The sequence below is a fragment of the Phaethon aethereus genome (assembly GCF_964289735.1).
Source record: "Phaethon aethereus genome assembly, chromosome: 18".
Classification (NCBI taxonomy): Eukaryota; Metazoa; Chordata; class Aves; order Phaethontiformes; family Phaethontidae; genus Phaethon; species Phaethon aethereus.
In genome coordinates, this window is record NC_138594.1 from 8,949,899 (window position 1) to 8,966,607 (window position 16,709).

Sequence of the window (16,709 nt, forward strand, 5' to 3'; positions counted from 1 at the left end):
CGTAGTGGGAGTTCTGCAGGGGCAGTGAAGCCTGTAGTATCTTTGCTTACAAGTGACCTGGTGAATAAGAGGAAGATAACATGGACGATTGTGTCATGTCCCGCCTACCCCCCAGATCCTCTCAAAAGCCTTGGATGGTAAAATACTGTAAGGCATATACTGTCTCACAGGTGTCCCATATGGAGAATGGGATGACCACTGTTGTAAAAAGGAAGCCAGACCAGTCAATTTCTTTCCGTGGGAATCAGCTTTTAGTAAAGCACTGTTATATTTAATATAAAGTGGAAGTATTGTAGAAACTGAAGGTGTCAAAGGTAAGTATATTGACACTTCCCCCCTCCCAAGTAAACCTGAAATAGTGGTGCTGCATATCAGTGATACGTTACCTGTGACAGTAGAAAAACACATTGTTTTTAATCAGAGTGGCGTTGAGCTGGTTGTCTGGCTGCTGGGAAGGGCCCAGTACAGTGCAGCACACAGAGGGCTTTGATCCCGGCCAGGCAGAGACTTCTGTGAAACTTACTGTATTCGAAGGGGTAGAAGGGTCTCTGTTCAAGAAATGGGTCAGTGCCAAGACATTGTTTGAAAATTATTTGGTATGTCTGAATTGGCAACTTGAAAGTTATTTGGTATGTCTGGATTGGCAACTAATTTTGAAATTTGCAGCTATGGTTACTGGAAGAAAAATACTTTATTGAAAAATACAGTTACTGTATACTGGCAGCCATTGGCTTACACTTAATCATTATTTTTAGTGAACAGTCTCACCTATGTTTATGTACCTTTATAAAATGCAGACATGTATGTTTAAAAGCCCCCATATGCAGTGAATTGATAAACGATTTGCCAGTTTGTGTTGGCCTGAAGGTGACACTCAAATATATTTTTATTTTTAATATTTTTTAATATATTGACTTAATTTGTTGATAATATTTTCATCATTGATTGGCAACGGAGAGCCATGCTGTGTGTGATAGCAAAAGTAAAATCTCTATTACTTGCAAATTGGGGGAAAAGAGTTTGAAAGAAATAGCAATCTCAAATGGCAGTCAAGTTTTACTGATCCGTTTTGCTGAGATGCCTCCTGAAGGCATCACAACAAATGCACTACTCAATAGATGGAAGGAGGTTTGACACATTGGGGCATTTCTGCATATCTGCTGTATTCAGAATGCGCATACGTAGCTTGTTCAGAGTCTCAGTTCGGGGCTATGGACAGTTTGCAGAGGAGGTCACAAGAAGGAAAACAAGTATTAGGATTCCAGGATTTCTTCAAGAAACCATTCCATCACCAACCTTTTTCACTGCTACTATTTTTAGAAGATAAAAACACAAATATTTTGGTATGTGTTGCTTTTTCTGATCACTCTTCCCTGAGATTTTTTTGCTCACTTTACTTTCATCTTTCTATAAAAAATCTCTGCAGGCATTAGTTTGGTTTTTGAGACTCCTCAGCACAGCAGTTTCTTGCCATTTTCTGGTGCCATTAGATGATTCTCTCACCTTTAGAATTGAGTTAAGACAACGTCTTGCCCAGTGTTCAATGTCATCATTTCTTTTAATCAGACTTGTGTTTTGAAATTCCCTGGTTTTTGTCTGTGTCTGATGTGCCATGAAAAACCTGTATTGCACAGCAGCTGTAAAGTAGTTACGGATACACGAGTAATATCCATATGAAGCAGTCTGTTCCCCTGGAATTTTCCCTAAGCCGCAGTTATGTGTTCCTTTCCTCCTCTGACCCATTTTTCAGACTACCCGAGACTGATGCATTTGTATACTTTGTAAATGAAGATAAAGATATCAATAGAGGAAAAGATACAACCGCACACCCTTGTGCTTTCTTTGTGTGTGCTCGTTGGGAATAAAACCAGTATGTAAAAGCAAATTACACCTCTGCAGTTATTGGCCTGTAACAAACCAAATACAAGTTTTTGGGTTTTGCTGGTTTTGAGGTTTTTTTTTTCCCAAAACACATTGAAAGGTCCTGATTTAAGTCAGAGAGAAAAGAAAATATACTAAGTCTTACTTAGAAGGTTATGGGAACAGTGTGTCCCTATTCTGGCATCTCTGCTTCCTAAAATGTGATTATTTTATAGAAGTCATCCTCTATAAAGCATCAGTTTAGTTTTGTCGTATAAAGAGTGTACTTTGTTTTAGTGAACAAAACATGTAAAAAGGTAAAAATAAAAAGCTACTTCAACAGATAGTTTAGATTTGTGTATACAGCACAGATCAAAAGAGAAGGCGAGATTTGCCAGTTGCTGTAACTCTGCCCAGTGACCCCTTTCTCTTATATTCAGAGAGCAGCTGATAGCATCTGTTGTCTGTCTCTCAGGCTTGCCATTAGCTGCGGATTGGGAGTTAGAGGAAACGTACCTGCTTCAAGTGGCTTTTCCATGCCATTTGAAATCTCACTTGGCTGTGTTTTGGTAACACACCCAAGCAAGATGGGATTGGGTACCAGAACTGGGTAGTAGATACATGAGTCATGGGTGGCATATGCTTTCAGGATTACATGATGGCTTTTTGCAAGACCTGTTTACTGTCTGAGAGCGTGCTGTCCTGGATATTCATTAGCCCAATAAATAGAACAATGTGAGAGGAACTTCCTTGGTCTGGAGTCTTGCAGAGCACATTGGCAGTGCCGTGAATGCATCTTGAAGAAGTGTTGTCTTTGTTTTGAGTGGTATTCTACATGAAGGCATATTTATGGATGCCATATGAGGCTGTTATCTAAAGCAGGGGCTCTATCTAAAATCTACGGTTTGAGATTACTTTATTAAAGCTGGGTATGTAATTGTCCAAAGAAAGAAAAATGGATCTTTTTGTCTCCTTCAGAACAGTTTAACAATTCTGATGCCTCTCTGGAACCTTGCCCTTAAGAAAAGAAAGAATAATTGTACTTTTTGAGGAACCTTACTATATGTGAATTGCCAATTAATAAAAATATACACAGATATGCCAAAGGATGTCACAAAGCTCCAATGCACCAGAGAATATCAGCATCTTGAAGTGAAACGTGCTTCTAAGCCTGAGGTACCCGTCTGAACGTTCTTTCCTGCAGCTTCTCTTCAGTCCCTGTCCCCACTGAATGCCATCTTGGCCTATCTTTGTAATGAAAGCAAGCACCCTACGAAAAAATCAGAAAAGCATTTAAGAGGGCTGTGGATTTCATGCTTTTCAAGAATTTGGAAATCCCCGTGCAGTGTCCTAGGAGCAGGTTAGACTCGTTGCTTTCTGCATGTAGCATGTCTGCAAGGGAAACGTTCAGAACAGGAACAACTACTTTCAGACCTCTTGCAGTTTGGTTGTCAGGGGCTAGTTTGGGAGGGAAGGAGAGTTTGATTTCCTGGTAGCTTTCAGAAATGGGGCCTCACTGAGCTAAGTGCTGCCTTTGCACAGGCTAAAGACGTGGTAAATGTTTTCAGAGTATGGATCTTACAGAACAGTCTTGAGTCCAGTAGACATACTGGAAGATTTTAACTGGTGGTGCCTCATATTTGTTTATTGCTTTTGAAGGGCAGAATGTTACTGGCACAGCAGGCACAGCATATTACATGCGTGTTATGCTAACCACATGTAGGAGTTGCAAAGTCAAGCCCTCAAAAAAGCCTGCAAACACTCGACTGAAGGCCACGTGTGCAGCTTCAGATAGCACACCCCCTCCCTTGTCTGCTTGGAGATGCAGGCTTTAATTACATTATATCCTCTTTTTTCCCTTTTCCCTTTTTGAATGCAGAGGTCAACCCAGCTCTGGGTTGAATCAGGGCTGTATCAGGAAGGAAGCGGTTGTCTGTAGGATCTTGGATCTTGACCTCATTTACTGCAGATGTGAGAGGATGAGGGGAACGGCAGGAGGAGAAGGGAAAATCTGGCAGGAAGGACAGAAGGATTTTGTGTAGAGAGACTGGATTTTGCCGCAAAGTTTCAGCAGAATTGCGGGCAAGTCACTTGATTATCATGTCAGCTTGTCACACTGCGTGTTTGCTTCCCTTTTTGTGAGGACCGCAGTTTGATACCTTGGGTTGCCCTCACTTGTGTTGTTGTACAGCCCCCCACCTGCAACAGAAGTCGGTGAGAGTTGATTTGAAATGCAGACAATGCCTATAAGGTTGGCTGACCTGAGAGGCTGGCTGCCTACTTTTGATTTAAAATGTCTGTACTTCTGTCCTTCACCTGCAAAGAGGAAGTGCTGACCCTTCTTTCATAGGGTTCTTGTGGGGAGAAAATTGTTTCTGTGGAGCACACAGGTGCAGTAGTCATCAATGCTGGAGGGAACTCCTGAAAAAGGTTGTAATTGTGTCTCTACAGGAGGTTGGAATAATTTGTTGCAAATAATGTATTGGTCCATTTGGATAAATCACAATGGGTGAAACAAGTGACTCCAGAATGAGGAAAGAATCTGAAAAAATAATATGGGATCAAAACTTTGAAGATTGTTGCAACCATGACTACGCTTCTTAAAACAACTTTTGCATTTATTTTTTAAAAACAAATGGAAAAGACAGCCTAGATTTTCTCATGTGCCACCCCTACAACAGGCACACTGGAAATGAGTAGGAATGGACCTGACAGCACCCCACAGCATCCTGCTGCTTGGATTGAGTAGAGGATGACAACTTGCTATAAGGAACTGAAGGGGGGACAGGGAGCTCACTATTTGCTGATAGCAGAGGATCTGTGGGACACGGGAATCTGGAGCTGTATCTGTACCATCAGCACAGGCAATCTCCTGCCCTGTTCCCTTCAACAATGCTCTTCTACTGAACATGTTCATCCCAGCCTTTGCTGAAGCAGCCATCCTCTTCCAGGTACTACCAGTCTCCCTCATCCTTGCCTTCCTCACCTCCTTGCCCCCTTCTCAGCTTTCAGTCCTAATCACTTACTCAGATTGCCGCTTTCTCACCCAGCCTTAGCATGCTTGCAGTAGCTAGATTTTAAGGTGGCAGAAGAAAGGGAAATAAAATTGATCCAGGAGTTGCCCTCTCTTCCAGTGCACAGGCCACTAGCACAGTTCAGTGAAAAGTTTGCCAGAAATTTTGAACAGGTTCAAAACAAAGTATTTTTGCTGAAACTTTTTCGGGAAACGGTAGAACCATTTTGGCAGAAACATAATCGGCACACACAAATCCAAACAGAATGGTTGAAATCTGGCAAAGGTCTAAGGAACTGAAGACATCATCCTCTAATGGGAAGTGTCAGACAATCTGAATAAGACTACCAGTCCTGCCTGTAATAATACTGTAGAGGCCCAGAGCAGGAGGCATACAATGCTGAGAGGGGAAATGACAATTCTTTTATAATTAAATGCACAAGGTTTGTAAACAATGCTGATATCTTTAAAAAGTACACGTTTTAAAAACACTTTTATGTGCCAGTCTTTTAGTGTGTGTTTAAAAGCAGTGAATATGTTGTGGTTGCATTTGGATTAAGATCCTTCTTTCCTCAGGAAGTGTTTGTAGTCACCCCATGTTCAGCAGAATGAAGTTTGTGTAAGATAAGAAATAGAGGAATGCCTGTGCCAGGTTGGAGCACTGGTCAAAATACGCTAATCTCCTGTCTCTTCAGAAGAAAATAAAGCTCCTCTAATAACTGCTTACATAAATACACCCAGAGGTGAAGTGTCTTCTTCACCCCCAGGCAGAGAGTGGTTGGTTTTGTCCTGCCATGTGAGGACTGGAAGATCAGACTTCAAGTGTGGCTTGTTACTCCCTTTAGTGCTAGTATAGACTATGGTCTTACTATCCATGTAAATGTTTCAGTTTCTGGAAGACACCAAAATCCTAATAGTAGGGGAATTAGGTAGGAAGATAAAATGTTCCTTATTATATTGTGAGTGAGGAATGATAACCTGACAAGCTACTGTCCTTAGATAAATCTTGACCTCCAGAATACTCCTTTTACTTTAGTGCCTGTGAGGGTTTTTGCCTGTCTTGATTCCAGCACACTGCCTTGTGTTCTGCATTGAGATACCTTTTCCTAGAGGCTGAAGGAGTTAATGCAGAAATAGATGACAGATTAGTCTGGGACAGGCTGTGATTTGGAGTAAGAGAACTATCCCAAATAGCTGGCCAGCTGCCAAGCGGATAGATAATTTGGAAAACATACTGGCAGAGCAGTGGGGTTCTCTGGAGCAGCTCTAGGTGAGGATTATCTGTCAATTTAACTGCTGTACTATATAGTCTGACTGATATACCCAAAGTGCCTTTAGTTTCTCTACAGCAAAATCATTAGCAAACACATATTTTTATCTCTGGGCTGCTAATAAATTGAATAAGAAACTCCTCTTTTCTTCCCTGCTAACATATGTGTAAAAAATAGGGAAACATATTTTGATTAGAACATTTCCATCACTCTTCTTTTTCTCGTTGCTATTCTCCAGCCAGCTGGTGAGCTGATGAAAAGTGTGGAAGGGCTGCGAGAAGGGAGATTTTTTGAAAATTAGGCACATTTCTATGGGAGCTGAATGATTCAAAATTGAGTTCCACATAATTCACCGAGGATCTCTTGCAATACAAATAAGTCTGTCAAGCAGTGGTGCAGTTGAAGAGGTTATTTCCGTCTTAACTCTCCTGGGCACAGCTGGTAGGTGGGTTGTTTAAAAAGGGGGAAATTAAGAGTCAGGATACAGTGATTGAGCTCCCCACGATACCGGATCAGCATTTTGTTTTTGTAAGTGTATAAAAATGCTACTGTACTTTTGAATTGTGCATTTTAATTATTGCAAGGAATTAAAAGCTGCTATTTTTTTTACGAGCCATTTGGTGACCTAGATGACACAAGTGAATGGCCTCAGTCCATTTCTCTTTGAACAAGGAACGGCACTGAAAATACTGCCATTACATTGGACTTCCTCACTGGCAGTCTCTGCTGGGAGGAGGAGGACTGAAGGGGTTAGAACAGCCAACTTTCTTTCAAGTCCTCCTTTCTGGAAAATTTTCCGCTATTGCTAATATCAGCCAGAGCAACACCAAGAGCATTAGTGAAGGCAAGATTTTTGGGGCAGCCGTAACTGCTGGGGTTGTCAAAACCTGCTGATTCCTTTGCCAGGAGACACCTGGAGCTGTGGCTGTCCTGGCATCCTCAGTGTTGCTTGGGTGGAGGTCTACAAGTGGGAAAGTCTCCAGACAAAAGGCCAGTGTTGACATAGTTGGGGTCTCTCCAGGCCATGGTTGAGACACATCACTAGGGTCGTATGAAGGGAAGTTTCCACTAACGATTGTTCCCAGCTTGCATCCACCACCACCATGGAGTTCTGCAGCTGGATTTCCAAAAGAGCTTAATGCTCAAGAGCTCTCATTTCAACAACTTAAATAGAGGGGCTAAGTTCTTTCCAAAACACTTGGCAATCTCAGCCCCCATTGAGAACAAAGCTGAGCACATTAAACAGTCCAGCCACTTCACTGTTGTGAAAATTTGGCTGCTGTTTTAAGTGCAGAGTGTTTTAACAATACAGAGGCTGGCAACAAAGGCATCTGGCCCCCGATGCTGAGCAGTGAGGTGCTTTGAGGAGCTTTACCTTCTCCTGGCCTTGGCAGCTGGTGTTGGTTGCCTCCTGGGCTTATTCCTTGTGCATCCCAGCCTCTGACCAGCTCTTTCTCTAGATGTTGTGACAGCTGTGAAGCTTGCTGATGTGAGGATTAGCCGGCTGCTGGGCACATGACGTTCAGATTGCTGTGCTTATTTGACCTACCTCTGATTGTGAGGAATTTAGTGCATAAAAATAACACCCTGAACAAATTTGGCAGAAAGATGCACAGCTGAAGTGCCATGCACACACGGGAAGAGGAGCTTGGAGAGCAGTGTAACGTGAGGCCACGTACTGTACCTCTGTGCTAACCGCAGTGCAAGTCCAGTGCAGCTCTCATCTTGGGTTACGACGAGTTCCAGCACCGCATAGATATAATGGCCATTAGCCAGTAAACTAACAAAGACAGCTTCCTGGCTTGTATTATTGGCAAAACTTGACAGAATAAATAAAAAGATACCAACTGCCAGGAGCTGCCTAACGTAAAACATTGGACAAGGAAATACTGGGTTTTCTGCCTGGGGTTATAGACACCCTTATTAATTCTGGAGTTCCTGATGATTTACAGGAGCATGAAAGAACAGAGAGTCAGCCCGCGTAGACTGACGGAGGTGTGCGTGCAGGGTGCATGTAGGGATATCTTGCAGGGGCTATAGTCTTTCAGGCCCCTGGTTGATAACGTTTAGCTGTGTGCATGATTTGTTCAGACTTTGCATTAGTGGCAGCATTCATCTTGAACGAGCCTCACATTGGCCCTTGGGACATCTTATGTTTGCTGAAAGTCTTTAGTAGGAGAGCTTCTTAGACGGGGGGGGGGGGGGGGGGGGGGCAGTGAAATGTGTGCATGTAGGGAGCAAGGCAGGATCTTGATTGCTGTAGGCTGTTCTCCCAGATCACCTTGGAGATGCGCTGCTCTTTCCTTTATTTTGCTGTTGCATTGGCAAGATGCAATACCGCAATTTCCCATGTTTCAACGAAGCATTTTTGCCCCTCCCTTTTTCAGAGAGATATTGTAAAATTTCTTCAAGCCAATGATTACAAAGCTCATGTCATTGTGTAATACGGCTCATTATAGATAAATGATATGTGAACTGATACCATGTATCTAGAACTTCAGCAATATTTAAATACAGGCTCTTTTGTTCGGACAATTAGAAAGCTGGGGCAGATTTCACAATCTGCTTGATTTTTAGAAACATCCTGCATGCTCACCAGAAATACTATAAAAGTATTCAGAGCTAGTGTCTCACTTCATTTTTATGTGTATTACAGAATTTGCAAGATTTGTATGTGCATGTGTCTATATATTTGTCTGCATTGAAAAAAAAATCTGGCTGCTCTGGTACGAGCGTGCTCACATCAAAGGGAGCTTTCCTGCATTTAATCCTTTAAATAAGCTTGTTTCTGCCAGCCCGTATATCTGAAATGCGATTAGCCATCCATTTAAAGCAAGGCTACAAGAATGCCTCGATGCCTTGAGCCCCTTGGGCTGGCTTTTGCCTGGGTTTCCCCACCACCACCACCGAGACAGACACGGAGGCGATTTCGGCGCACATGCAGTAGCCCGGCTCGCTCCAGGGCGAGCGGAGCGCCTGCCCGTGGCAGGCCCCCACGCACACGGCAGTCGCGCACGCTCTGCCCTTTCCCGTAGCCTTCCCCTTTAATCCCTGTCCGCTCCGCTTGCTGCAGCACACGGGGCGTGGGCTGGGGAACGCGGCCCGCCCCCGCCCTGGCCCACGCCGCGGGGCCTGCCAGGCAGCGGCGGCCGGGCGCGCCCCCGGGCGGGCAGCGCGGGGAGAGGGCGCCGCCGCCCGCGGCCGCCCCCGTGGCCGGCAGCCGGGCAGGTCGTGGTTTCCGAGTTGTTCGATGAGGCACCGCAGGAAACGTCCAGTTCTCAGCACCGAGGCCTTGGCCGCGGGGGCAGAGGAGGAAGCGCTGTGCTGCTGGTATAATGCGGGTAGCAGGATCCTTTCCTCTCGCTCCCTCTCCTATAGATGTATATATATTTTAATGACTTTGATCCGCCTTTTCTCTCCTCTCAGGCCCTTGCTAGCCTTTCCTGGAAGCTGATTTTATCAGTGCTGTTTTAAAATAGGAGTTACAAAAGACAAACTCTCCGTTAGCAAGCCCTGGTTTGCACAGTGCAATTCCCCGGTGCATTTTCTGTGCAGTTCCAATATTGTTGCTGTGATCGTCTAGATTAAAATAAAAACTACATTGTGAATACTGGCCTTGGTTTGGAATTAGAAATGACATTTAATGTTTACCATTTTACACCCTAAACATTGCAGATGTGGGCACAAGTAAGGAAATATTATGCAGTCACAGGATGTTTGTGTAGTTATTATGAAAGCCGTCGTATCTCTAAAGTCAAAGCGAATTAGCTAATAGCCAAAATTATAAAAGAATATCTGCTTCAATCAGAAGTCTTCCCTCTGAAGTCTGTGAGACTTGTACTTCTGAGGCATGTGAAAACTTCTGAAAATTCTGCCCCTGGGGATTGTCTATGTTGAGGCAGCTGACTTTAGGGTCCTATTTTTGGAACCTTCGGTTGAGATTTTAAATTGGATTTTTCGTGGGAATAGTGCCTGCATTGATGCTGCAGGATCTTGAAGGCTATATCTAAGATTTGAGTAGAAAAATGGGGGGGGGATATCATTCTTTTCCGGGGATAAGCTCCTTTTTATTAGATTTCATATACCATAAAAGAGCGATGTGGCATAAATAAGTGTCCTTTCATTTTTGCAGAGCATTTTTAAGTAGTCCTTGTTGCCTTTCCTGTTGCTAGTTTTGTTCACTGTCTTTTAGAATATCACCGGCAGGATTTCATGGGAGATAGCAGTCTCCTTACTGGTGTGCTTCAGCACAGCTTGCAAGTACAGTTTCATGAGATGTTGTCCTGTTGCAAGTACTGTACATTGTCTGATTGTAAACTGAATGTATCCTCAAAGGTATATAGGAAGAAATCTGTGTGTGAGAAAACTGGGAAGGATCACACCGTGTTAGATAAATCAGAGCTAAATGACAGTACTTATGATTTGTTCCTGAGGATGTGATTTTAATGAAGTGACGCGAGTTGGAGCAATATGTCTTCTGCCTGCAGTATGGTGTAACTCAGTGTTGGATTCAGTGATCTTATGTGGGCATCCAAGGTTAGCAACCAGAATTAGGAATCAGTTCTGAAAATAACGGCATGAGCATGTCTGGATCTGAATATGCACCCTACAGAATGGACAAATAAATCAAGAGGAGATACAAAATTTACAGTGAAAGCTTAAATAATTATTGCTTGTAAAGTATTTAGAGATCTTCTAAAATCCATGTTCAGTGATATTATTCACATATTTTCTTCTAACATAGCTGAATTTATCCTTTATTTCTATAGGTCAGATCTTGCCAGCAAACCGAAACACACCAAGTCCCATTGATCCCGAGACTATCCAAGTTCCTGTTGGCTACGAACCTGACCCTGCAGATCTTGCTCTTTCCAGTATTCCTGGCCAGGAGATGTTTGACCCTCGTAAGCGCAAATTCTCTGAAGAAGAGCTGAAACCACAGCCAATGATTAAGAAAGCTCGCAAAGTCTTCATTCCAGATGACCTGAAGGTAAATTGGGACTGGTGACGAGTTTGTTCATACAGACTCTATGACAGTTACTCTCTTGAGTTACAGGTTTGGAGCATGAATCTGTTTTCTCATGTAAGGTAAATCTGCCAAACTAAATCTGACTTTGTTGGAGAATAAAACTGTTAATGGTTCTGAGTAAGACTGAGGAGAGGATGTCCCTTATTAGTTACGCAACAGTTGAAATTCATGAGATCGATATTCATTTCCTTTGTATGCCAGAAACTTCCTGCCTGACCTTGGACAAGCTTACTTTGTCCCATATTTCCCACTTATGAAACAGTCTGATCATGTTTCCTTTTCCTCCATCCCCTGTCTGTCTCTTCAGCATAGACTCTGAATTCTTCAAGGAAGAATGCTTCTCTTAGAGGGTCCATGGAGGTCCCTGATAATGACAGAATGAAGTTATATTGTGTCTTGTTTGGAAGTTGCTTTAGCTCCATGTTTAATAATGAATGGGAACGCTATAGTAAACATTATTAATCTAGGTGAAAGAATCTAATCTAGTTGTAGGAAAACAGAATAAAATTATTCTGCCAAGAAGTATATTTTAATACAGTATTTAACATGTATTAAAGTAATATATCTTAATACCATAATAATACAATATTTAGAAAGAAAGAACACCCTTTTCTATGCCTCTCACTGCTTCTGGGATGTGAAGAGCAAAGCGCATGAAGAGAGCAGAACAAATTGATCAACTGATTCAACTTATCAAACAACTGTGAAAATTGTCATTATTTGCAAAATTCTATTCCCAATATGTGATTTCCAAGAGGATCTTTTTTTATCAGAGGTAGTCAGTGCAGAATTTCATTCTACTGTTGCTACTGCCCCCCAACACGCAGGCTGAAAGCCGGCTGGAGTCAATGGGAATCCCTGTCTGCATGTGCAAAGAGACTGGAATGCCATGTGTTTACACCAGATTGGTGGCATTAGGGAAAGAAGCTGATGCTATTCGCTGTTTTTATCTCTAAGGATACTGTTGTGCAAGTTAAAAGCACAGAAATCACAATTCCAGTGGTGTTCAGGTGGTATGTTGCTATCACTTTGTCTGTAGTATCCTCAGCTTTCGTTTAGAAAGGTTTATCTGCATCATACCGTTTACTTACCTGGGCAAATTTTGCTACCAATGATGCTCTGTTGGCATCGCAGTGTGCTGAGAGGTCTGTCTAAAGAGTGGTGTTCGATACAGAAATGGCTGCATGGGTGTAAGGAGGCTGGAGTTTGCTCCTTAGTGCCATTCATCATTTTGTGATACCTCCTAGGTATCCTTATTCATCAGTGCAAACTTTTGCCAAAGATGCTGTGGAAAATATCAGTATCTCGCATGCAGCAGTGGGGCACATAAGTTTTCAGCCTAAGACCAAACTAGAAGTTCACAGTCTCTCATTTCCCCGAGATAATCACATCAGTTGCCCTTGACTTATTTCAGAGTGCTTGACCCAAGTGCTGCTGCTTCTGCCCTGGCATGTGGAACGGCTGTTGAGTTCTGGGGGAGGGTAAGCAGATTAGACCAGTCAATCGTCTCTGGGTTGCATGTGATTTTGAAATGCCAGCCTTACCTCTTTCAGGCCTGGATTAAGGGATTTGCCATAGCAATTTGTTAAAATAAAGATGGATGAAGCCTAGGTGGCACACTAATAAATTGCTTAAAGCTGGTTTTTATAGAGTGGCATGAGATGGGAAATTATAAACAAGATTTGGGTCATAGCTTTTTGCTGCATGCTTGTTTTTAAGAGGATTTTTGGGGGTCCCATCTAGGTACAGGTAAAGAGCAATTTAGAGATATACTGGCTCCAAATCAACATTGCTGCACACCTCGTTAAGCTAAACTAATATTAAGCAGTTGTAGAGCATGTCTAAGCAGTTGTTTTGCTCTTGCTTTGCAAGCAGCCGAAGAAGATGCAGAGCAGTGGTATTAGACCTGGCATGCTTCGTGCTGAAAGGCAGAGGAGTGGTGGGGTATTTGTCTATTCAGTGTAACGTAGGAGCGGATGGTTCCTGGTCCTTGTAGTGGATACGGTGCTGTGCTGCCACGCTCGGTGAAACAAGAGCCACACAAGCAGATGTAAGCATATAAAAATAGAGTAATGACTCTGGGAGGGGAAGTTTGAGCTGTATGACTTGTCCAGGCAATTTGAGGGTTAAATGGCTGCCCCACTCTTACTCTGCAGGGGACTGAATTTCACTTTTCGTGAGAGATTCTGCATACTTTGTTTTACTGAGTTGGTCCAAATTTCTAGAACTTAATGCAGTTTCAAAACAACATTGAAACTGCCATTTTACTGAAGGCCACTTCATTTGAAGAGTGGAAAAATCAGGTGAAATTAAGTTGTGACTTTGGAGTTATTGATGCACCAATGCAGTAAGGTGAGCTCCTAGAGGCGAGTCTTTAGGGATGACACTTTGGGAATGTGTTAGCTTATGAAACTTCAGAGTAGTAGACCTATTTCTGGTAAAATGCTTTTTTTTCCCCACAGTCAAAGCCTACTGTACTAATCTCTTTGCGGATGGTACCAGAGCAGCCATCCTTGTTGTGCCAAGGAATCCTCTTCCAGTGACTTGCTGTTCTAGGGTGCAAACAGGAACTCTTTGGGGCTCTGTAGAGAAAGAGCTTTGATCAGAGAAAAAGAGCTGAACAATAGATGAAGTGGATGATAATCAACATAGAGAGTGATCCAGGTGTTGGCTGGCAAAGAAGAGGAACAGGGACATGCAAGAAGTAATTAGAACTGCTCCGGCAACCAGTAGAGAGTGAGTCACCGCATGTGAAGGTGGATGTGCTAACTAGGTCAGCGTAGATGTGAGATGAATTGTACCACTGGAATATTGCTTCATTTTTCCTTGGAGGAATTCACAGTCAAGAGGGTGAGGGGGTTAGCGTAAACGTTTTGACAGAAACATGCGCAGGCATCTGTGCTCACTGGATGGATTATGCCATGTAAATCTGTAATTTTTGTCCCAGCAGTACCTGGCCCTGTCAGGGCTCACTAGGCCAGGCAAGCAAAATCTGTGGAGTTAAGTCATCCTCAATCATAGAATCTTTATGTTGAAAGAGACCTTCAAAGGTCACCTAGTCCAACCCCTCTGCAATGGGCAGGGACATCTCCAACTAGATGAGGTTGCTCAGAGCCCCGACCAACCTGACCTGGGATGTTTCCAGGGATGGGGCATCTACCACCTCTCTGGGCCACCTGGGCCAGTGGTTCACCACCCTGGGCCAGTGGTTCACACCCATCATTGTGAAAAATGTCTTCTTTCTATCTAGTCTAAATCTGCCCTCTTTTAGTTTAAAACCATTACCCCGTGTCCTGTCGCTACAGGCCTTGCTAAAAAGTCTGTTTCCATCTTTGTTATAAGACCCCTTTAAGCCCTGGCAGGCTGCAGTAAGGTCTCCCCAGAGCCTTCTCTTCTCCAGGCTGAACAACCCCAGTTCTCTCAGCCTGTCCTCACAGCAGAGCTGTTCCAGCCCTCTGAGCATTTTGGTGGCCTCCTCCGGACCCTCTCCAACAGGTCCTTGTCTTTCCTGTGCTGAGAGCTCCAGAGGTGGACGCAGCACTGCAGGTGGGGTCCTGGAGGCTGTGGCTAAGAGCACATCCTGGTGGCTGCTCAGTTTGCTGAAATCTAATACCTTGTTTGTTTCTTTCTGTGTTTAATGAGCAGGATGACAAATACTGGGCAAGGCGTAGAAAGAACAACATGGCTGCTAAGCGATCGAGGGATGCTCGCCGGCTGAAGGAGAACCAGATTGCCATCCGCGCCTCGTTTTTGGAGAAGGAGAACTCGGCTCTCCGCCAAGAGGTGGCCGACTTACGGAAGGAGCTGGGCAAATGCAAGAACGTTCTTGCAAAGTACGAAGCTCGACACGGCCCTCTGTAAATTCAAGGGGGGGGAGCGGGGTTTTTTTCTTTTTTCTTTTTTCTTTCTTTTTGTTGCGGGTTGGCATTTGAATAGATGGACAATGTGTTTCCTGTTTGATAGCACCACACCCAAACCAACCTTTCTGTCTTCAGCACTTTACCGGAAGCAGAAACAAAACTGACTTACGTTGGTTTTTTTTTGTTTGCGTATGCGTGTACCTGCGTATGTGTGCACGTGTGTGTTCACACGTCTGTATATGTGTGTGTGTGTGCGTGTGTGTGTGCGTGCGCACGCATCTCAGCACTTCCCATTTTTATGAAGCCCTCTTCAAAGGGTGCCACATTTTTACCTGGACTGTTGAGAACCGCCATAGTAAGCTTTTTATTATATTTTTTCAGTGCTGCTTCAGATTAGGGGTTTTATGTTATTGTAACCAGTTCCATCCTCCTGATTTACTTGGAAAGATCCCAGTATAAATTATAAAAAAAGGAAAAAAAAAGAAAAAAGAAAAAAAGTAGATCTCAGTTTTTTCGAGAGTAACAAGCTATTGTTTAAGTATGTCTAATCAGAAAAGTTAACATGCTAATAAAGTGCACAAATAATAATTTAGTACTACACTGCAGGAATATTAATTTATAGATTGCTTTTGTTGTATTTTAAGTTTTGGTGATAATTGTCTTCAGATTTAAAGTGCTGTTAGACTGAGTTAGCTATACTCATTATAGGTCTCATAATGGCTTCTCTATAGCTATTAAGGTTCCTTTTCTTTCCACAGACCCCAGGTAGGTAGGAGTACTATCGATAGACCACAGAGTGTGTACTTTGCACTGTCTGTACCTGAAGCAATAATCCTATTGTACGCTAGCGCGCATGCTGCCCGGATGTTCCTAGTGGACGTAGGATGGTGTCCCTACCCAACAGGAGTTTTAATGTCTTTAACAAGAAGTTAAAAAGTAAAAGACACATTAACGTGAGCATGCTAATTGTATCCCTGCTATAGGGAGCGCATGTTTAAGAAGCAGGATAATTAGTTGAAACGAGAGCAAAATTAATAGTATCAAATCAGATCCGATGTCGAAATCAGAGGGGCTTTTCTGTTTTCAGTTAGTAATGCATTTCTTCGAGTCCCATTTTGTGATTAAAATTTAAATAAATACCTAAATTCAGCTGTTTTTTCTCATGTTCTGTAATATATTTTCTGTGGATTATATCTTGCTGTTTTAAAAATCACTTTTACTCAGTTAGAAGTCGTCACTGGTTTGCAAAGCCCATTTTTCCTAGTGATTGTTGTTCTGAGTGTGGTATGAACTGATGGTTCTGAACTTCATTGTTTCAAACTCTCTATTTGCTTTTGAACACGTATGTTCTAATATAAAGTGGACTTCTGAAAAATGAATGTAAGAGACACTGGTGTATTTCAGAAGGGGATGGTGTTGTCATATACTGTGGTTAATCCAATCAATCAAAGTGTTTACTATAGACCAAAAGAATAGATATTATAAAATGTATAAAGTTTATACAGAATAATTATAGTATGTTCGTTTTGTACAGTATTTTTCAAGTACAAATACTGACAATGTATTTTGAAAACATATATATAGCAAAAAGTAAAAGCTATTCCATGTTTAAAATACATAGCAAAGATATATATTCTCCATTATTGTACAGAAAGGAAATGCTTAGGGGTTTGTTG

At 42.7% G+C, this 16,709-nt stretch overlaps 1 protein-coding gene across 1 annotated transcript in view; it reads left to right on the plus strand.

Moving 5' to 3' along the window:
* The window catches only part of HLF (HLF transcription factor, PAR bZIP family member), a gene marked incomplete at its 5' end in the record, with an annotated part of 34,024 nt that extends 18,241 nt beyond the window's left edge, over positions 1-15,783 (plus strand). Inside the window, 2 exons of the mRNA XM_082008206.1 lie at positions 10,914-11,134; positions 14,819-15,783. Of these exons, the coding sequence (XP_081864332.1) occupies positions 10,914-11,134; positions 14,819-15,034 (437 nt within the window). The 3' untranslated portion in view covers positions 15,035-15,783. The remainder of the gene's footprint in view (positions 1-10,913; positions 11,135-14,818) is intronic.
* Positions 15,784-16,709: the final 926 nt, after the last annotated feature.